The sequence below is a fragment of the Pempheris klunzingeri genome, chromosome 4 (genome assembly GCF_042242105.1).
Source record: "Pempheris klunzingeri isolate RE-2024b chromosome 4, fPemKlu1.hap1, whole genome shotgun sequence".
NCBI lineage: Eukaryota > Metazoa > Chordata > Actinopteri > Acropomatiformes > Pempheridae > Pempheris > Pempheris klunzingeri.
Genome location: NC_092015.1, coordinates 3,132,020 through 3,154,774, shown reverse-complemented (window position 1 = coordinate 3,154,774; position 22,755 = coordinate 3,132,020). Strand labels below are relative to the sequence as shown.

The 22,755-nt window shown below is 42.3% G+C and overlaps 1 protein-coding gene across 1 annotated transcript in view; it reads left to right on the top strand.

Moving 5' to 3' along the window:
* Positions 1-2,272: 2,272 nt before the first annotated feature.
* Positions 2,273-22,755, top strand: part of slc8a2b (solute carrier family 8 member 2b) — a 35,901-nt gene continuing 15,418 nt past the window's right edge. The window contains exons 1-8 of the mRNA XM_070828785.1: positions 2,273-2,539; positions 6,950-7,087; positions 7,596-7,823; positions 8,729-9,124; positions 12,372-12,497; positions 13,259-13,454; positions 14,635-14,765; positions 21,395-21,768. Of these exons, the coding sequence (XP_070684886.1) occupies positions 2,288-2,539; positions 6,950-7,087; positions 7,596-7,823; positions 8,729-9,124; positions 12,372-12,497; positions 13,259-13,454; positions 14,635-14,765; positions 21,395-21,768 (1,841 nt within the window). The 5' untranslated portion in view covers positions 2,273-2,287. The remainder of the gene's footprint in view (positions 2,540-6,949; positions 7,088-7,595; positions 7,824-8,728; positions 9,125-12,371; positions 12,498-13,258; positions 13,455-14,634; positions 14,766-21,394; positions 21,769-22,755) is intronic.

The window sequence follows — 22,755 nt, the reverse complement described above, 5'->3', positions numbered from 1 at the left end:
AGAATTCCTTTGTGTGTGCTCATGTTGAATGTTTGAATGCACCCACTTGAATTCATACTTGATATTCAAGGACTCGCGGAGCTTCTCCGCTCTGATGTGCGCCGCGGAAATATGAATGTGATATGAGCGGAGGCGAAGTTATGTCGATAGAAACGAGCCCTGGGCGGCTTCCTGAAACGGAAATTGAAAAGAAAAGCAAGAGTTGGATGTTTTTGTTTGTGCTTATGTTCAGGTCCAATGACAACAAACAAGAAGATTTTATAAGAAGTGGCAGTTCAATTCATATATATATATTTTTAAATGCATCTTATTAACCTCTAAAGACCTGGCGTACACATGTGTGGACATCACATTCTGGGTTATATTACCTTAGTAGTTAATTCTGCTTAGCTGGGGCCGTATGGACATGTATGTGGGCTAAATTGTTGATATTTCATATTGTTTTTTGCACCGTGATTTTCAAAACATGTTCAAAATATGTTTTGTATGTGTTATAAATACATGCAAAAGCAGTCAGGAAAAAAAACTGCTGTGTTCAGGGTGTTAAGCACAGGGCTCAGAGACAGGGTGGACCCAAAAGCATGAAGTGAGAGCTCACAGACAGTTTTAACAAGCTCTTATTTCACCAGAAACTTACAGGACAAGATACTTACTACACTAGACAAATATACTTACTACAAACATGGCTTGGTTCAGAACGATAAGGACCTATGACGCTTGGACGAGACAAGACAATCCGGCACAAGACAAAGGGAGACGCAGACAATATATACACAAGGTAACGGGGAACAGGTGGAGACAATCACACTGGGGGGAGACACACAAGGGCAGGAAGTCAAACAGCCTGAAACGAGAGGAGAGATTAGGGTTTCAAAATAAAACAGGATGTGAGAGACAAGACTAGGCACAAGTGAACACAGACAACTTAACAGATACGACGAGACATGACACAGGGTGGAAATAAAGAGTGACTTTATTGTGTTTTCTGGAAATTAAGACCGATTGATGCATATCAAACAAGAGCTCGGGTCTTAAGAGGTTAAATAAGTATTATATTGATTATTCAAACAATTTTGCTTCATTAGAAAGCAGTTGTAAATATTCAAGCAAGAAAATAAGATAGATCTCTTAAAATGAACTTCCTTCTTTATTCTTATTGCTTAGGTTGCATACGACAATATCATCTGCCAAATCTGAACCCATTTAGTGTTAAAGTGCCATATTACATTCTGGGCTTAATAGAAGATGTTTTGCCGAAGCTCATTTTCTCTGATCTGTCTTTTCCCTTCACTATTTTCTCTCCCTTCCTCCAGTGTCCACAGTGTGAGACAGTAACAGTCGAACACAGTGTGCTGCATGTGGTTACGTGAACTGAAAGAAGATGATTTTTAGGATTCAAGTCACTTCAGTTCCTCGAGGAATCATTTCAGCCCAACACAACTTTGCTTTATCATCTGTCTCTATCTGAAGCCAGGGTTTTCTCAACACTGAGGTGACCGATTGTGCAGCTGTTATGTACAGAGTAATGTGTATTTTTTGTTATTTTGCAGTTGTAATATGATTTATACTTATGCACAAAAGCACTAGTCCTGTTTTAGGAGGTTTATTGGTGGGTAAAATGAGTGACTTCTGGGCAGCTCAGGGGTCTTTAGGGTGCACACACGCCTATGATTTCTGTATTTCCGGTGAATTGAAGAGATGCTCTTGACTTCCATGCACACCTGGGAGTCCCATTTTTGTGTCCAAGTGCAACAGTTAGCTGCACCTGTGATGTTTTCTACTGTCTATGTTTCTAAGACTGATCTTAAACAGGTCTTTCTCTTGTCTGTCAGGTCTCCGTCTCCTCTTGTCTCACTTTGTTCATGACAAAGCTTCAGGATTTTTTGCCCAAGTTGAATCATTTTCCACTCAGGCGAGCGAGTCAGCTGTGTGTCCACACTGTTCTTTGTGCAGCTGGGATTTTAAAGGTGTTTTCAATGTGTCACAAACTAATTAGCTCTTTCTTTCTTCTCTCTCTCTCTCTCTCTTCCACCTGTAGGTGAGCTAGTCGCACCACCCTCAGCTCTACCCATCGCCTACCCCTCCCACCTCCCTCCTCCTCAGCCTCTGCTTCACCCCTTCCTCCTGCTTCTCGTGGAAACCACACGCCGCCATGTCTCTCTCCACCTCTCCTGCCCCCTTCCTTCTCCTCCTCCTCGTCTTCCTCCTCCCGCTGCCTCCCTGCCAGCCAGAGTCCCAGCGCAGCGAGGCCAGCAGTGACCCCCACCTGCGAGCGGTCTCGCCCTCCATGTTCCCCTCCATCTTCCCGTCTTCCATGTTTTATAGTAACAGCAACGCGACTGTCGTAAAAGACAAGTGTGACGTGGTGCCCAAGTGCAAGCCCGGCATCATTCTGTCCGTGTGGAAGCCCGACCGGCCCGGCCTCGGCAGCCAGGTGGCCAGAGCTGTGGTCTACTTTGTGTCTCTCATGTACATGTTCCTGGGAGTGTCCATCATCGCCGACCGCTTCATGGCGTCCATAGAGGTCATCACGTCACAGGTGAGTCAGAGTGAATCTGGTCAAGCACTGATCAAGTCATTGGTGATTTCTTTTTTTAAACTATGTCGACCATAATGGAAAATAATTTGTCATCCTTCACGCTGGATGTAATCCTGGAATATTTTCCTGATGATTACTTCAGATTGTGTCAAAGTGCCTAAAGCCTTCAAAAAGCTTGTTTTGTCCAAACAAGAGTTAAAAACCCAAAGTTATGATATTGATAATGTAAAACAGAAAAGTGGACCGTAGAGACTGTACGTCTGTCTCCTCATCATCACCTGTAACATGACGGCAAAAATGACCACAGAATAGTTCTTAAAGCAACGAATCCTCTCATCTGAGAAGCTCCAACGTCCTGGATATGTTTCACGTAAAGTTACTTGGATTTAAATGTGTTAGTTGCACAAAGACTCCTTCACGGGAAAAATGCAGCGCTGCCAGAATTACAGGAAGTGTTACGCTCATATTGGCTGTAAATACTGAGGCCAGGGTCTCTGCACACATGACAGCCGTTAGAGCAGCTAAAAATAGACCTGCGTCACTTTAATTCAATTATACGGTGTCACATGTGTGTTTTATTCTCATTAGCGCTTGTTGTGTTGAGTTTATTGAGTGTGTTTGATGACTACAGAGGAAGTGAAGCTCCCAGTGAGCGTGTTTGCACCATGGTGTCATTGTTTCTTTACTTCAAGTCGAAGCCTGATGGCTTCCCTTAATGGGGATTACATAGATTTCCCTCTCTCCATCCATTTATTCTCAGTAATGGAGAAAGTGACCCTCAGTGTTTACTCAGGCCGATCATAATAGTTCTGAAGTGATTCTGCTTGGACAGCTCGGATCATTCTCAGTGTACAACACACACAGTTGTCCAGCTGTGTGTGTGTGTGTGTGTGTGTGTGTGAGAGAGAGAGCTGTGGCTTAAATATCAGACGTAAGAATAAGAATTATTTTACATGAACTTCCCCTTTAAGTGTTTCTGTATCCAAAACACACGAACAAAAAATATGTAGATGTCAAAGGAGATTCGCTCCATGGATTTACCCATCTCAACAATTCTTGATTATGAAAACACAAACAACACATCAGCTGAACGCTGGAATTAATCATAATTACATAACAAACACATGGTGCCATCACACTGTGAGGCATCACAGACTAACTCACTGCATTAAGGGACAGAGGTCTGGCAGGTTGACTTCACCTGAGTCCACTTGGCTCCAAACAGCCCGACGAGGCCGTCTCAGGCGGCCAGGAAGGGTTCAGGTGTTGAGCTTATGCAGTCGTAAGCGCTGTAGAAACGGAGATGAAGGACCCTGGGGGGTTCGAATGGAGGACGAGGAGATGTGAAAGTCAGCCGGAGGGAGAAAAAAAGGACGGGAAGGAGAGAGGAAGGACAAAAGACTCTGTTGTGTCTGCTGTTGTCCTCATTACACCAACAGCACAGGTTTAATAAGGCTAACAGGAAAAGGACAGATTTATTATGTAACGTCAGGCTACGTCTGTGTTATAGTTTATATTATATACTGCATTTTATTTCTGTTGGAGGTGGGAGCCTCGGAACAAGACTTTTATTAGACTATTTAACAAATAAAGACCTTAAACTTAAATAAGCAACTTAACCTGATAGATTCGAGAGCCTCACACTTTCCTTTATGAAGTAACGCTGCAGTTGTCATCAGATGTGGTGTTTAAAATGCTGTGGTTTTTACAGCTCTGTGTGTTTCGGTGCCTAGAGGAGCTTTGTTAAGCTGCTTTGCTCTTTTACTTTGTGCTGAAAGTGAAGCAGAGTTTTGTCCTCTTTCTGTTTTCTGTTTTTCCTTCTTTGAAATGATGGGATATACATAAACATGAGCTTGAACTGAACCCACCTTAACAGTCCACTGATGGTATTAGTATGCTGAAAGACAGAGCTGCTCTGAATTTCACATAATGAAATGTCACCTGATGGGATGCAGCGCCCGTTGTGCTCTTTAAACAGGACGAATGAATAGAAACGCTTTATTTATTTAATCTTAAAGTGGCCCCATATCTTAACTTTGAGCTCTATATAACTAAATGTGAGTTTAAATTCTGTGTTTTGATGTGTATTAGAAGCTGGGCGGTCAAAAATGAAATGATAGAAATGGAGAGAAGTGGACTTAAACTCCTCCTTCTCAAAATATTAACTTCCCAATAGTGAAATAAAAGATCAGGAAGACCCAGTCCGCCTTCTGATTTAACTCTCTCCATGTATCAATACCTCAAACACACATTTAATCTATTCCATCTAAATGAAGAGATGAGATGATCTGAATGAGAATATTTTTCATTTGAAGCCTAAAAATGAGCGACATTGTGGGAGAAGATCTGGGATCATTTTTCTCTGGAAACAGATTTATTGTACACAGATTTCAAGACAGGTGAAAGCTCGGCCGAAAATTCTTTACAAAATTCAACAGGAGAGCTTTGCTTTCCTGTTTAGAGTTGATTTGATTGTATTTTTTATTTCCTCAGTTGATATATGGGATTGTCAGGGGAGGACCGAGCATCAGGACTGATCTCTGGGATACAGAGAAAAACAGTATTGTTTGGATGTTGTTTGTGTGAAGTCGTATTTGTACCCGTGTTCATCTCTGTAGTCTGATTTGCTCTATAACCTTGTTTGTTGTAAACTTAAACTGAATTTTTCAAGACAAGAGAGTGTTAGATTCAAAGCGGAGTAAAAGTTCCTCTCCTCGTAGAGCTCTGCTGGTGTGGTGGGCGAGAGAGTGAATATTTTATCTACTGTACATCAGCAGTTTGTTGTCGCTTGGAGCGTTTTCTGCTTCTGTATGTGACGGAGGAAATGATTTGTCCTCTGATAATTGCTTTCAGTGATTCCCAGAGTGCTCCGCTAAACATCTGGGGTATAAATGATTTCCAGAGAGAAACCTATTAGTTCACTCTGAAACATTTTAGACTGTTTATATGAGCGGAAGCTGTGATCTCGGGGCCACTTCGCTGTCTGGGAGTATTATGACAGTTTGGACAGAACTATTGTCTGATGAAACTATGCTGTGACTCTGACTGCAGGAAATAAAAGGCAATAACTGGTTGTCTGTGGTAGATAGATGGGGGCAGCAAAATATGTATTTTAACGACCTAAAAAATGTAAATATTCACTATATTTATGATACTTTCACTGCTTCACCTTTCTGTCAGAAGCCCTTTCAACAGGAAACTGAAGCCGCTCTCTCTTTCTCTTTGCTTGCTTCACAGCCACCAGACTCTATTGACAAAAATAGTAATTTTGACCCTGCAGAAAACTGGAGTTTCTCATCTATTGCTGCCCTGATCGTTCAGCTTTCAAGTGGTATTGTGTGACTTTGGTGTTCAATGGTTCGTTCAATGGTTCGCTGAAGTGAAAGAGAAAGAGAGAACAGCTCTAACAGGCTGTTTGACAGCAATGTAAAGCGGTGAAAATATATTATAGCGTACATTTAAATTGATATTGATTTTTTTCAAGTGGGCTAAAAGATGCCTTTCTGCTACATTGCTTAGCGCCTGTGCTAAGAGGGAACCAGGGGAAACACTGACTATAGATAAAAGCTTCAGACGACCCCACTTCAAACAATCTGAACTGTCGCTTTGTGCCATGAAACAAGTTTAAACTGCAGCTCACCTTCACCCACTTCTGAAGATTTTACTAAACGGTGACACTTCTTGGAAAATACTGAATGACTGATGGAGAATAACAAGTGTCTCTCCTCACAGCTTCTAATGTGGAGTGTATATGCGGTTTGTATGTGATAATATTGTTTAGTTAAACTCATAGCAGCCTGTTTCAGCAGAGGTAGTACTATAGTACTTTTATTAATCAGCTTTCACCTTTTTCTCGGCTCCACGGACGTTGCACACATCTGCATCGCCTCCGAGTTTCCTTCTATGTTCAGTTTGAAACTTCAGTGTGAACTCTCAATAGATGGGAGCGCATTAGGAAGGAATAGCATTTGGTTTGCACTTAATGGAAAATGTGTCAAATAATGATAAGGGGGAGACATATGTGGAGTATATATATATATATGTGGAGAGAGAGAGAGGTGCAGAGGGTCGTCCTGTGTGTGTGTGTGTGTTCTCATATAAGGAGGATTTATGAGTCTATAGGAGACGTAGAGTCTGAGTAAATTGCATATAGTGATGAATTCAGCAGCGGCAGATGGATACATCTGTCTTTGTGTGGATGAATGTGGGCAGCAGACAGTCTAGAGAGGCTGTTAGTGATAAAGCCACAGGTTTGATACGACTGCAGCTGCTCGTCACGGCGGCCTGGAGGAAGATAAAGAACCTCGAAGACACGACAGTGAATAAAACAGAGTTCATGTGAAGGTATATTATGTTACGCAGGCCCAAACGCAGGAAACATAAACATTGCTTGTGTGTTTGGATCATCAGGAGAAGGAGGTGACCATCACGATGCCCAACGGGGAAACTTCAGTGGCCACGGTTCGAATCTGGAACGAAACAGTTTCCAATCTGACGCTCATGGCTCTCGGCTCCAGCGCTCCAGAGATACTCCTGTCTGTCATAGAGGTACACACACACACACACACACACACACACACACACACACACACACATAGGGGCTGCTAGCACTCCCTTCCTTCACCTCTCTCTTGCTCCTTCATCTCCATCAAGTGTTTCATTTCTTTGTTCCACAGCAAAATACTCAGACTCCTTTGCAGCAAAATGAAACTGAGCTGGATCACAGATGGATCCACAAAGAGATCCACCCTTGTGTGTGTTTTTGCACAACGGGCCGATAACCTGCACAGATCCCTTAGTGAAAACGGCTCTTTGGGCCAAAACGAGCCACAGAAATAGAGGCGCAGGGCAGTTTAGGGGCAGATGTGATGGCTCCTGCTGGACTACAGGCAGATCTGATCCAGGGTCAGCTGCTATCTATCTAACATATATATTTTATCATATTTTAAAGCAAAACAAGCCCAAACAAGAGTGTTTGTCAAAATACTTTAGCGCAGAAGCTCTCCGTCCATCGTCTGTCTGCATGCTCGCCATCAGTATCTGTCTCTTTTCACAGGTGTGCGGTCACGACTTCAAGGCCGGTGAGTTGGGACCAGGAACCATCGTGGGCAGCGCCGCCTTCAACATGTTCGTGATCATCGGGATCTGCGTGTGGACGATCCCCAACAGCGAGTCCCGCAAGATCAAGCACCTCAGGGTGTTCTTCATCACCGCCTTCTGGAGCATCTTCGCCTACATCTGGCTCTACCTCATCCTGTCTGTCATGACGCCGGGCGTCGTGGAGGTGAGACAGCGTCCGCGTGGTTTAGAAGAAGACGGTGAAAGATGGAATAATCTGACACTGAGCTTTTCATCAGTTGTAGTGTCCTTTTTATAAATCAACCCTCTCAGATAAAGTGATTTAATGGAGGTTATGCGGATCAGGAGGTTTAGTAGAGACACTTGTTCTGGCATGAAGCACTTTTACATGTATTTTTTTTACTTTAGATGAAATTTCGGTCATTGTAATGGAGGCTGGGGAGAGAAACATGATGGTTGTTGCTTCCTTGGTAGCTCAACTGCCTGTTGTGGGATACATTTCCAAGCGGAAGAATTTAAAAATATGTCCACGATGATTTTCTTTGACGTAGCTTTCTGTCGTCATTTTGCTTATTTGAAAATGTTTCGTTTTCTCATCAGACAAATGTTTCAGATCATCTAACGTTATCACTCTTTTTATTTAACTTTGGTTTCTTTGTTTTGTCTCTTTTTGTCGTATATATTCAGTTATGTGTTATTCAGTTGTTTGTTTTATGTGAAAAACTTGAAAATGAGATGATACATCCTGCAGCAGGGTTTATTCCCAGATATGAAAATATGCTGTGTCTTAATACAAATGAGTGCAGTTTGTAGCTGCATCATTGTCTCCTGAAGTAATGTGTTTATCACACGGTGACTCCGAAGATGTAAATCTGAATATTTGAGCTGCTGTGAATTTCCAGAGGCGATTCTGCACCTGGACAACATTCCTCCTCCTCCTCCTCCTGCTGATGTGATTGGCTGTTATTTAATCACCTTGATGATCCATCGTCTTTATCGGCTTGTGTTGCGTTGCACCAGAATCATACCTGTGTGTTTGTCTCTGTGATTATATCCAGTCTCAGGAAGCTTTAAATGTTTTTAACGATGAGCTGACCGTGTGTGTTTCAGGTGTGGGAGGCCCTGGTGACCCTGCTCTACTTCCCAGTGTGTGTCATCCTGGCTTGGATCGCCGACCGCCGCCTGCTCTTCTACAAGTACATGGGCAAGCGTTACCGTGCCGATAAGCGCCACGGCATCGTCGTGGAGACAGAGGGAGACTTGACACCCAACAAGGGCGGCATGGAGATGATTATGGACGGGAAGTTCCCACCCCGAGGGGGCGCCGTGGTCCCCGCCGAGAACTGTGGAGGCGGAGCTCAGGACGGCCCAGCGGGCGCCGCGGCCAATAACATTGGAGGCGCAGCGGGGGCCATGGCAACGGGAGCCAGGGGCAACCTGCCCAACTCCAACAGCACGATGGTCAATGTGGAGAGCAGCAGGGAGCTGGACGAGAGCCGCAAAGAGGTGAGAGCAGGAGGGAGGGAGGGAGGGAGGGAGGGAGGGAGGGAGGGAGGAGAGCTCTGCTGGATAACTGACATGAAATTGAATTATTCTAGTGTCGTTTTTTTCAGCCTGCAGCCGCCACAAGGCAACATCCTCGTTTTCCAAAAAGATTGAAACTGAAATTTGTTTTATAAACATCTAATGTGCAATTCCAGTTGCTTGTGTACTTGTAAGTACTTGTATGTACTTGTATGTACTTATTTACTGGTTCCACTGGAACCAGAAAGGCAACCAGACACTGGTGACCCTCCGGAGACCATTGAAATGCTCCCAAGACATTGTTTTCACCCTCATTCTCCACCACACTGAAGTGAAAATACCAACCTGGCAGGTGTCCTGCAGAGATCAACAACTTCAGCTTGACAAGGGGACGGATGGCTCTTACTTACTGAGGCGTGGCCATAGTCACCAGCTACATGCAGCAGAAGGGGGACGGATGCTGCTCCCTTTTAACATCCACCAAAATGAACTACAGTCTAAACAGGAGGGAAAAAAAAGCTTGCCTGAAAAATGCCAAAGGCACTTTAATCTACATTGCACCTAAAGTCAATTTAGCATTCAGACCACAAGGCTCACAAGCCAAATAATTCACCATTAAAAATCAATTGCTTTATTAGTCACACTAAATTCTAACTTTTACCAAAACAGGCTCCCACGTCAGCCAACACAGCAGGAGGGGCGTCACACAGTTACACACCCTCACACACACTGTAGTAGTGGTGTAAATATGGAGAAAATGTCCAAAAAGAGAACATCTGATGAAAATACAGGCGTAGATAGAAGCAAAGTTGGTGGAGGGGTGTTCAGGGACGGCTGTGAGTTAAAACCACCTTTAAACCACATAAAAAAGGTAGATTTTGGTGTTCTGTACTGTTTCAGACTGTAAAATCGTAATGTAACGTGCAAAATACTGAAGAGAGCTACGTTAATGTGCCGTGTGTTCTGCAGGATGTGTCCTGGCCGGTTTGAGCCAGTTCTGCAGGCAACCCCCCCCCCCCCCATCGTCCTACTGCAATAAAAGGACAACGCCTGTTGGCCTTCTCTGGGCTTCTCTAACAGACTGCATGATCACTCTGTTACCGTTTGCTCCTCTTTGCAAAGAATAAAACCCACAAAGACAGTTTTGGAGACTCAAAGATAGTTTTTCCAGCACGAATGACAGAAAGAAAGAGAGAGAGGCTTGTTTCACAGCTGCCAACACCAGAAATGGACGACGTTGTTTACCTGAACGCTGAGGAAGTGACACACACTCAGGCGTCAATTTCACTGGAATCTGTTTATTTTTAAGTGCATCAACATCATCTATCATTATTGTCTACAACAGTTTTTTGTTCCTTATGTGTCAAATTAATCACTAAGACGCTCTGATCAGGTTGAGGAAGCCTTCATGTGTTCAGTCGAACATCTAAGCTCTTTTTATTTAGCGTTGGTTTGTTTTGTCTCTTTGTGTCGTATATATATTCAGTTATGTATTGATATGATTATTATAGAATGAGATGATACATCCTGAAGACTTTCTGATAAATATGATGCAGGAAGTGCAGGTTCAGGGACAGATCCATGAGACTGAAGGCTTATCACACACCAAAACGGTTTATGATATTCAGAATATTCAGGATTTTACAACTCCTGGAAAGTATTCATGTCTCGTCCCGTCATGTCTTAATGCTCATGATGCTCCCACTCTTTATGTAAACCCAGAAAAACTCCCACGATGTGCGAGACACTCCTTTCATCAACATTTATCCAACATCGGGTCGTTTACAGAGAGCAAAGGAGGCTTTTCCTTCCCACAGAGCTGCAGCAGAAGTTATTTAGAGACACTGCTGTCACTGCACATCGCTCTCTGTAATAATTCTGTAATCTCATTTCAGGTTTTTTGTTGCTGAAAAATGCAGTTAGCACGGAAAACACAATTTCTGCTGCTGTGATTATGACACGAATGGTGCGAAAAATAATGGATAATTTCGCCGCAGGAGACAGTAAAAACTGCTCTTAAAATGTTTGGGCTGTTTCCAGCTGTGATGAATGGCTGCACTTTAGATTTAAATCTTTTTTTAAATGTTTTGTTAACTTTTTAACACTTTACTTTGTCGTTAACTTCACACCGAAGACTGTTAACAGTCTGGAGTAGATGCAGAGGGAATAAGGATTACATTATCGAGATTTACACTCATCTACACCTGTTAATAGCCCTCCTGGAAAGAGACAGTTGCTCTTACTAATGAGGACAAGTAGGAGGGGAAATGAGACGTTTAATGACAGGACAGAGAGATGAACAATGTGGGAGGTGTGACAGGCAAAGATTAAGATGCAATAATTAGGGACAGAGAGGTCCAGGAGGCAAACGAGGGAGAAACATTCACAGTGACAAAGTCCGAATGAAAGAGGTGAACGGAAACAAGATTTGGTTCATCCTCTGAATTATGTTAAATACCCAATATAAGAGCTTACTTTTATATGTTTTGCTGTCTAAATGACTGCTAGGGGTAATTGGCCTCAATGTTTAACCGAACGTTTTACCAGAAACAGCTGTTGTAGCTCGCCACTCAAACGCACCAGACTCCATTGATAAAAACTGTGATTTTACCTTGCAGAATACAGGAATAGGTGGTGTACAGCTGCCTGATCAGTCAGTTAGCTTGTATTATTGTTTCTTACACAAATATTCTCTTGGATCTGAACTAACTATTTAAAACACCAAAGTCACTCAATAACACAAACAAACTTGCTGATCGAGACCAGCAATGCCTGTGTAAAATTACTGTTTTTGTCAATGGAGTCTGGTGGCTTTGAATCAAGCAATATAATTGCTTTTTCTGGTTAAACAGAGAGGATCTTCCAGGTCTATCTCTGTAAAAATCCTTTTTATAATGTTGTCAGATGCTTAGAATATCAATCTGAGCCTGTCAGTGGCGAAAACAAGCACTTTTAGTGGACAAACTTTGACGATTTGGTGCAATTGTCCCAAATGTTTCCATCGCTGCCTTTACAGTTCAACAGAGGTCAAAACATGGAAATGATTAGCGGCCATTAGCCAACAAAACCTGAAAATTTAAGCATTTAAGGACATGAGAATCAATCATTTTGTTGTTGAGCTGGAAGCCGAAAGCTTAAATTCCTCCAACCTCAGGTCAGCCGTGCACGTCGCCAGTGTGAGCTGTGCACATATTTTAATCATGAGTGTGTCCTCTTGTGTCTCCTCCAGGTGATTCGCATCCTGAAGGAGCTGAAGCAGAAATATCCCGACAAAGAGCTGGACCAGCTGGTGGAGCTGGCCAACTACTACGCCCTGCTGCACCAGCAGAAGAGCAGAGCCTTCTACCGCATTCAGGTAACACACACTTAGCATCGCTCCGTCGGACTCACAGTTTACAGGTTAAAAAAAGACTGTATAAAGATGTGTTCATAGCTTCCAGATCTGAAAAGTGAAGCCAACGCTGAAGAGTCTTAAACCTGCATTCTTTCTAATATCCAGCAGGGGGTCCGAATGAATGGAAGTCTATGAGAAAATGACTTCTCTCTTGATTTATTGCCTCAGTAAATGTTTTCCTGATGAATTTCTGATCTCAGTCGCTAGTTTACAGTCTTCTTCAACGCAGCAGGATGTTCATTTAGTAAATTATGGTTTTATTTAGAGGAAAAGAGACCATAAAGCAGGATATACTTTAGGGCGGGGCTACCTTGGTTTTTTGGAACCTCTGGCTCCAAAAAACCAAGATGGCGACGCACATAAAGCCAGCCAAGCTTTGAAGCTAATTTGACATAGCAGCCAATCTGTGTAATAACTCGGCCCCAGAAAGACTTTTTTTATTCCTCAGACTTACTTTTGAGAAGTGACTAGTTTCTCCATCAGAATTTGATCCACTCTTAGCCAATGAACTGCATGTTCTCTGGGCCCAATAATGTGGAAGATCCTGGTACTTTTACACCTGGGAAATCAAACTTTTTTGGCTTCATGCACCACTGAGCCTCCAACACTGTATCCAGTCACTTTATCCATCACAGTGCTTCTTTTATACAGTCTAGGAATGTGACACCCTACTTAAAATCATAACAAATGTGAATGACACTCTGCAAACTTTCTCCCTGAAGGCGACTCGCATGATGATCGGAGCCGGTAACGTCCTGAAGAAGCACGCAGCCGACCACGCTCGCCGTGCGGCCGTAACCGACGAGGAGGCGCCAGAGGAGGAGGACCTGGGGATATGCAGCCGCATCTCGTTTGAAAGCGCCCACAGTCAGTGCATGGAGAACTGCGGCACTCTGATTCTGGCTGTGGTCTGCCAAGGTAGTGAGATAAATAAGTCACGAGCTAATGTTGAGATCACATGAATAAGTCAGAGGCGGCTGAGGCTGGTGTGGTAATAAAGTATAAAATCCTTCTTTTCCTCAAATTCATGCTCACATTTGAACAAATCTGCCTTTGATCTGTATACGTTTTACTCTCTGAGCTCCTTTGACATTTTTCTGCAAGTAACAAGCTGCAGCACCAGCGTGGTGACTTATGTTCACACACTAACCTGCACTTTACTTACCGGATTAAAACAGAGGTGAAATAAAAGTGTTCAGCTCTTTTAGCTAAAGAAGACTGCACTGGTTTAGGAAATTATATTCTGCTCCCCAAGACCTGTAAACAGACTGCGTGTAAAACTGGCGTACTTCTCCTTTAAGTAAAAGCAGAAATAACACAGTTTAATGAGTGAGATTCCTGCATTTAATCTCTTGATTTATAGAAGGGCTGTTGTTATACGTGTAAGATGCTGTGTTTCATAACTGCAGCTGATGTGTAATCGTAGAGGAGTCGAGTTATAAAGGAGCAGGAAACAGAAATACTCATTTTAAGTTAATTAATACTTAAATAGTTGGAATAAATTGGACTTGAGTAAATGTGCTTCCAACACTGGATTAAAGAGGACGTTACTTCTTTATTTCTACTTTTCTATTAAAAGTAAAAGGTTCATTTTTAGTTTTCTGTTCAAAAAAAGGTTTATTTCCATTTTTCTATTCATATTTTTCTTTCCTGTTAAAGGTAAAAGGTTTGTCTCTATTTCTCTATTTAAAAAAAGATGTACCTCTGTTTTTCTTTCCTGTTAAAGGTAAAAAGTTTGTTTCTATTTTTCTATTTAAAAAAAGATGTACCTCTGTTTTTCTTTCCTGTTAAAGGTAAAAGGTTTGTCTCTATTTCTCTATTTAAAAAAAGATGTACCTCTGTTTTTCCTTCCTGTTAAAGGTAAAGCCGTATTGACGTACAGTAGAAACTTCTAGCAGCAGCTTTGCTTTGATAATGAGGAACACTTTCACTTTAGATTTATCAGGATATAAAAACTGTGTGTGTGCAGAACAACCTCTTCATACAAAGATAAATTATATATTCAGACATTTGGGTTGATTTTAACAACACAAAATGGTTTTTATAAAGAACGTGAGATGATCCTGTGTGTGTACACTTACTTATTTCTGCTGTTCAGGGGGTCTGGGAGAGAACACCTTCTACGTGGACTACAGGACCGAGGACGGGTCGGCCAACGCTGGGTCGGATTATGATTACAGCGAAGGAACGCTGGTTTTCAAACCCGGAGAGATTCGCAAAGAGATTAAGGTGAGTGAGGAGGAGGAGGAGGAAGAGGAGGAGGGAAGTGAGAAGAAACTAAACAAAGAAGCATTTCAGCAACTAGTAATTCAGGTTTTTGGGTGCAGAGGAGAAACTTTGATGATTCCTGTGGGGGTATTCTGTGAGTGTCCCCTCGTCTCAGTTCATCTCAAGAGCTCCTTGCTGGTAGATAGAAGCCGATTCATTGGATATAAATGTACCAATCTGTAAGATACGAGCCTTGACTCCCCCATAACCACGTCTGGGCTGAGATGAGTTTTACTCCGTGGAGCTGCGTAAACGGGCTGCAGGCTCCTGAATAACCTCCAGCGTGGCTGTGAAATCTGCAGAGATACTTTAGGAGATCAGAGCGGAGAGAGGGATGAGGAGATAAATGATGAGAGTCCCAGCAGGAGAGACAGACGCTGAGGGTCAAGGACGGGACAGAGAAACACTGCTGCTGCTGCTGCTGCTGCTGCTAAACAAACTACGACTAATTTCTGCTGCTGCTTTACTGAATGAACCAGGAGGTTCTGCAGAAAAGGAATTTAAAATTTACTATGTTTAAAATAATGGAATCTCTTTTTTGGTTTGTTTGTTTTCAGTCAAAATCATTTGATCTTCTTACTTCTATATATTTATTAATGTGTTTTAATATATTCAGTTCCAGTTCAGCACTGATGTGTTTTTCTCTCTTGTTTTACTGTTTTACATTTTTACAGCCGGCTTGGCTTCTCACCTTTGGCTGAAATCAATCAGATCAATCAGTTTCTTTATTGTTATGCACAAAAACCAAGCAGTATTTTGCAAAACTCCAGCAAGTAAACCATTTAGAGCATTTAGTACATTCAGTGCAATGATATAATAAATAAAGAGGGATGGAGGGATCATTTGAGATGGTTGTAGACGTCCATCAGAGGAAAAATGATCTCTGCTCTGTTCAGTTTCTGTCTCTCATCCGAGCTGCTGTTGCCAAACCAGGAAGTGATGCGGTTTGTGAGGCTTTCGATGTTTCCTCTATTAAAGACTGTCAGAGCTGGAGGTCGGCTGTCTTCAGCCTACGGAGGAGGTGGAGAATCCAATCCAACTTTATTTATAAAGCACATTTTAAAGCAACAGCAGTCGAAGTCAAAGTGCTGCACAATCAATTTTTAAAAAGTGGATCCAACTCGGCTGATAGAGGGGGGGGGGGCGATGCCAGGGGAAAAGCACCATCCCCCTTTGTTTTGAGCCTGGACCGAGGGAGTGATGAGAGCAAGAGAAGAAGAAGAAGAAGAAGAAATAAACTTTATTTATACCATAAATAAAATGCAGCTCAAGGTGCTTAAACTCAATAACACAGATATTAAAAACAAAAGATATAAGAAACAAAATGTACCAATAAATAAAAAATCCAATTCCTGAGAAGCAGAAACCTAGAAAATGATGTCTTCATATAAACTGAAGTGAGAGCGGTCCTGCAGGAGGTAAGCTGGGTAATCTCTCCTCAGATTCAAAGTTTGATGGAAGATCAAAAGAAGTGGGAGGGCGGGATGAGACCAGAGTGGTGTAACAGCCTGAAGAGTCACATAAAAGAAACATGCAGAGAACTGGACATAAAAAAAAAAAAAAAAGTACAGACCCATCTGCTGTGAGTGAGTGGATGGAGAAACAGCGAGTGAGTACATTACAAAGGTCAGCGGCTTCTATTTCAGCAGCATACCAGTGGATTTCATCGATCACCGTGCCTGAAATGAGCAGTGGGGAAACCAATTAAACTTGAAGCTCCACTTTCACCGGCAGCTCGACCCGGGCTGCATTAACCCAGAAGAGATCGGGTTGACGGGACCAATCAAAGGCCTCGTCGGCGGCGCTCTTTGTTGTAACGAACAGACATGATCGTTACATCAAACTGCAGGCGACAGTCATTCATTTGAGTTACAGAGTGACTCTAATCTGCAGCTCAGTCACGAACCGAAAGATCAACCTAGTCAGTAGAAGATAACAGCGCTGCCAGAAAGCCAAGTCTAAAAATATTGATGCAAATGGTCGTCGACTGCATTTATACGAATGCACTGATCGTCAAACTATTTCAGTGTGCAGACTTTATTAGTTCTCAGTGTCAGAGGAGTGATTATAGGCGAGGTAGAGCGTGTCCTTGAACCCCAAAACGTTCCTTCAGCATTGTGTCAGTGTGAATTTTCCCTCCTAACAGCAGTGAAAGAAGTGTTAAAGTGCTTTCAGTGGTCAAAAGTACCGTCCATTCACCATATTGGCAACATGCTGCAGGCCAAAACATGCTTCTTCTATTTTGGACGTTTATGCTCCCATATCATGTCTTCTTTCAGACTAGTGGAAAGAAAATGTCCAAAATACACATTCACACTGATATTTTACTGCACTTTGCATCTCTACATTTCTCTATTCATATCTTTAAAGGTCGTTTTCTAAAAATGTGTTGTTTTTTTTCTCAGATTCTGAGACTGCAGCAAACTTTCCAGTTTCATTCTGAAGGTTTTTATTCAGGCATTTGTTCATTTATCATTCATAGCCTGATTTATAGAACATTTTATTCCCTGAAAACATAGTGAAAGTAGTTTAAAAAAAAAAGCACAACAGTGTTTTCTGATTTATGGATTATGGAGTTTCTCGTATGTATTTACAACTTGGTTGTGCTGTAGCCAACAGACAACAGCAGGTTAAAGTGAAAGTAAAAGTGTTTTTCCACAATCAAGGATGAACCTCTCGTCGTCCACGGTGTCAAAAAACCCTCTGACCAGCTGATGTCTGGCCTGGTGCCACCGATGATAAAAGAATATTAATGTGGTGGTGGAATATACGATTGAAAGTCTGCAATGGGGCTTTTATTTTGAAAAATTCTCTTTACCTGACTTCCTGTTCTGTGCTGCTTGACACGGTCAAGCGTACCTGGGCCGGGTACTGGTGGGATTCGAAACATAAACTAAAGCGGCCATGATCAGCTGCAAACGTCCCTGATGGGTTTTAGCTCTGACCTTGACCACATGTGAGGTCTCAGGTGTGCTGTGTCACACCTGAGACCTCACCCAACATGATGTCACAGTGTCCTGGAGTCCTCCTGTACATCACCGCAGCGACGTGAGAGGTTCAACCACTTTTCACAGAGTGTTTAGTTAAAGCAGCTATAGTCAATATCTTCACAACAACAATGTATGAAATGACAATGCAGAGAATCGTGAGCTGAATCTGCAGCTCCAGCGGCTTCATGGAGCTTTATAGTTGTTCTCAGCTCATTGTTTAGCTGTCCAGCCCACAACTTCAGGTCATAGATTCATTTTCAGCCACAGCAGGCAGCAGTTTTTAGAGAAAAGGCTCTAAAAAGCCACTTCTCAGCACTGAACAGCAGACAGACACAGTTAGAAACTAATTGGTGAGCATAGTGAAGCATTTAGCGGCTGAGGAGCCACATATTTCCCTCAGGAGTTGTAAGAGAACAAAAGCAGAGTTTAAGGAGAGTAAATATTGGATTTACATTCATCAGGGGGAAACAAACAACAAAGCTAATGGTGATCCGTATCTGTTGGATACAAAATAAGCAACTGTTTGCCGTCAATTTTACCAAATCAGCTTAAAAGATCACTTTGGTAATTTCAAACCTGGGGATTATTTTTACATGTTTTGGTTTTGACATGACAAGTTGGTATGAAAAGTTTTATAACTGGTTCAGCAGATCAATGGCTGCAATCAAATCCAGTCCTCTAAGCGCTTGTTTTTGCCACTGGCAGGCTCAGTTTGTTATTCAAAGAGTCAAACAAGGATCCCTACCTTTTTATAAAGAGTAAGAGCTCTCTCTTTAAAGCCACCAGTCTCCATTGACAAAAACAGTAATTTTACCTCACAGAATACCAGGACTTGCTGGTCTACCGCTGCCTCAATCAGTTAATTTATTTGAGTTATTGTGTTACACAAATATTATGTTGGATCCGAACTAACCCTTTGAAACACCAAAGTCTCAGAGTTACACAAATAAACCCACATGTTAAGACAGCAGTAGAGCAGCAACCTTAGAGTTAAAATTACTGTTTTTCTCAATGGAATCTGGTGTGTTTGCAGAGAGTGCTATAAAATAACAAAGGTATCCTTCAAAAGGTGATGACATATCAATGTAATCTTTCACAACTTGTTTCCGCTGCCACAAAGGGGACAAAAACAACTTTTATCCTCACTTTAATGATTTGATTGTTGAAACATTCACCAGAAAATGTATATCCTATTGCAAAAAGGAATCACATTCTCCATGTTGCATTGTCGCTGGTCTCCATCCAGAATATGCAGCACGGCAGGACGTGGATTCAACGACTCATTGGATTACTGCACCAACCCTAATCTGATTTTGGAGCTCCCACCTGTCACTTAATGCGTGGTGACTCGATTGGACGATAACAGTCTCATATAGATGACTATTGTAACCGGAGCCTCTGTTTATGTGTCTGCTGAGGGAGAAGTCTGGCTCTCTGCCCTGCTCGCTCTCAATATTCAGCACGACACAACGCTGAAGCATCCAGGCCAATCGATTAGCTTTAAATTCATAAAATGACGCTGCAGCTCTCATCATGAGGTCTTTTTTTTCTGGTGGGTTCTTGGGACAAAGAAAGCGAATTCAGATCTCCATTACTTTACTAACAGGATTCTGCATAATAAATCATATGTGCATCATGCAGACACACTCAGATTTGAATAATTAATAACCACAAAGAACTGACACTGAATCCAACTGACCCTCATTTCCACATCAAACATTTGCTTTAATATTTAACAGAGATGAAGACTAGAAGAAGATTTGTGCAGTTTACACACCAAAATATCAGGAATGAACATCATGCCTGTGCAGGAACTGTAACGACTGTCTTATATTATTTTATATTTCAAACACACTGCAGGAGTTTTACACTGAGTTTTATACCTGAACATCACAGTTTTACGCCTCAACATCAGTTTTACACCTGAACATCTCAGTTTTACACCCGAACATCTCAGTTTTACGTCTCAACATCAGTTTTACACCTGAACATCACAGTTTTACACCTGAACATCAGTTTTACACCTGAACATCACAGTTTTACACCTGAACATCAGTTTTACACCTGAACATCACAGTTTTACACCTGAACATCACAGTTTTACACCTGAACATCAGTTTTACACCTGAACATCACAGTTTTACACCTGAACATCACAGTTTTACACCTGAACATCACAGTTTTACATCTGAACATCTCAGTTTTACACCTGAACATCAGTTTTACACCCGAACATCTCAGTTTTACGCCTGAACATCAGTTTTACACCTGAACATCACAGTTTTACACCTGAACATCAGTTTTACACCTGAACGTCACAGTTTTACATCTGAACATCACAGTTTTACATCTGAACATCACAGTTTTACACCTGAACATCACAGTTTTACATCTGAACATCACAGTTTTACATCTGAACATCACAGTTTTACACCTGAACATCACAGTTTTACATCTGAACATCACAGTTTTACACCTGAACGTCACAGTTTTACGCCTGAACGTCACAGTTTTACATCTGAACATCACAGTTTTACACCTGAACGTCACAGTTTTACATCTGAACATCACAGTTTTACACCTGAACATCACAGTTTTACATCTGAACATCACAGTTTTACACCTGAACATCTCAGTTTTACACCTGAACATCAGTTTTACACCTGAACATCACAGTTTTACACCTGAACATCTCAGTTTTACGCCTGAACATCTCAGTTTTACACCTGAACATCAGTTTTACACCCGAACATCTCAGTTTTACGCCTGAACATCAGTTTTACACCTGAACATCACAGTTTTACACCTGAACATCTCAGTTTTACGCCTGAACATCTCAGTTTTACACCTGAACATCAGTTTTACACCCGAACATCTCAGTTTTACGCCTGAACATCAGTTTTACACCTGAACATCACAGTTTTACACCTGAACATCAGTTTTACACCTGAACGTCACAGTTTTACATCTGAACATCACAGTTTTACACCTGAACATCACAGTTTTACATCTGAACATCACAGTTTTACACCTGAACGTCACAGTTTTACATCTGAACATCATAGTTTTACACCTGAACATCACAGTTTTACACCTGAACATCACAGTTTTACACCTGAACATCACAGTTTTACACCTGAACATCATAGTTTTACACCTGAACATCTCAGTTTTACACCCGAACATCACAGTTTTACACCCGAACATCTCAGTTTTACACCCAAACATCACAGTTTTACACATGAACATCAGTTTTACATCTGAACATCACAGTTTTACATCTGAACATCTCAGTTTTACATCTGAACATCACAGTTTTACACCTGAACATCACAGTTTGACACCTGAACATCACAGTTTTACACCTGAACATCACAGTTTGACACCTGAACATCACAGTTTTACACCTGAACATCACAGTTTTACATCTGAACATCACAGTTTTACGCCTGAACATCACAGTTTTACACCCGAACATCAGTTTTACACCTGAACATCACAGTTTTACACCTGAACATCACAGTTTGACACCTGGAGTCTTGCTGCAGTCGGTCACGTGTCCTAAAGATAACGACCTTCTGTCTCTTTGTGCGTCTCCAGGTCGGTATAATCGACGACGACATATTCGAAGAGGACGAGCACTTCTTTGTGCGCCTGCTGAACCTGCGTGTTGGTGATGCTGAAGGGATGTTCGAGAGCGACGAAGTGGGCGCCATCCCCAAAGGTCGCTTGGTCGAGCCCCTGGTCGCCACGGTGACCATCCTGGACGACGACCACGCCGGCATCTTCACGTTCAGCGAGCGCATGGTGCGGGTGAGTGAGAGCGTGGGCACCATGGAGGTGACGGTGGTGCGCAACTCAGGTGCTCGCGGCACCGTGATCCTGCCGTACCACACCGAGTCCGGCTCCGCCAAGGCTGGAGACGACTACGAGGACGCCCGGGGAGAGCTGGAGTTCACCAACGACCAGACCACGTGAGTCAGACTAAACCTTATTGCTTTTCATTGCATTCTCTGTACAAATTCCATCTGCTGGTCAAAAAGCATCTTTGATGGAGGTTTAGTTCTTTGCACAATAGTGTGTTTACACTGTTTCATTCTCTCTGGCCGCACCTTTGGTCATAAGCAGTAATTACAGGTATGTTTTGCAGCCTCTGACCTCTAACAGAGATCCAAACAGCGTCCTCGATGACAGTTTTCACTGTTTGTCTTCATCTAAACATCAAATTTGTGTCACGACGGGACTCTGAGGCATGAATCCAAATGCACAACTTGAGTATTTAATGAAACATTCTGTTAGACAACAGAAAATCGTGCTTGCGAAGAAACAACATGCATAAACAGAAAACCACTCTTAAGGGAAAAAGGATAATTAATTTTAAACAGCGAAAAAATCCCTCCTGAAGAGGAAAAGTACAACTGAAACACAAGAATCAATCAAAAAAAAATGCAAAGCACAAAGGAATAAACAATCACAAGCAACACTGGCACAGGATACAGACGTGGAATAAATATACTCAATATGAATACACTCAGAGAAAGAAGGTGTGATACACTGAGGATTTAACCGGTAACTGATCCTCTTTCTCACTGAGGCCTTTGGGTGACGACCGGCCGTCGATCAGGACGTCAGATCAGATCGAGAACAGCTGATGTTGAGTTTTATTTCTAAAGAAGAGCGTTGGAGTCTCCCTCCCTCTGTGGGCGGTGCTTCTTATCACTGCTGCCTCAGGGCTCTTCTGCTGATGGTTTCTGACATCCTGCTTTTCAAACCGGCAACGTTGAGGCCACAGACCTGCTTCTCTGGCCTGTAGGAGTCCGTCCAACTTACAGCTTTTATTTTATTATTCTTCTCTCTTGAATGAAAATGTTCTGGTTGTTTACGCCAATGATTCTCAGACTGGGAGAGGAAATAAAAAATAGATTTCCATCCTGCTTGTTCACGATAAAGGTCTTGTGTCC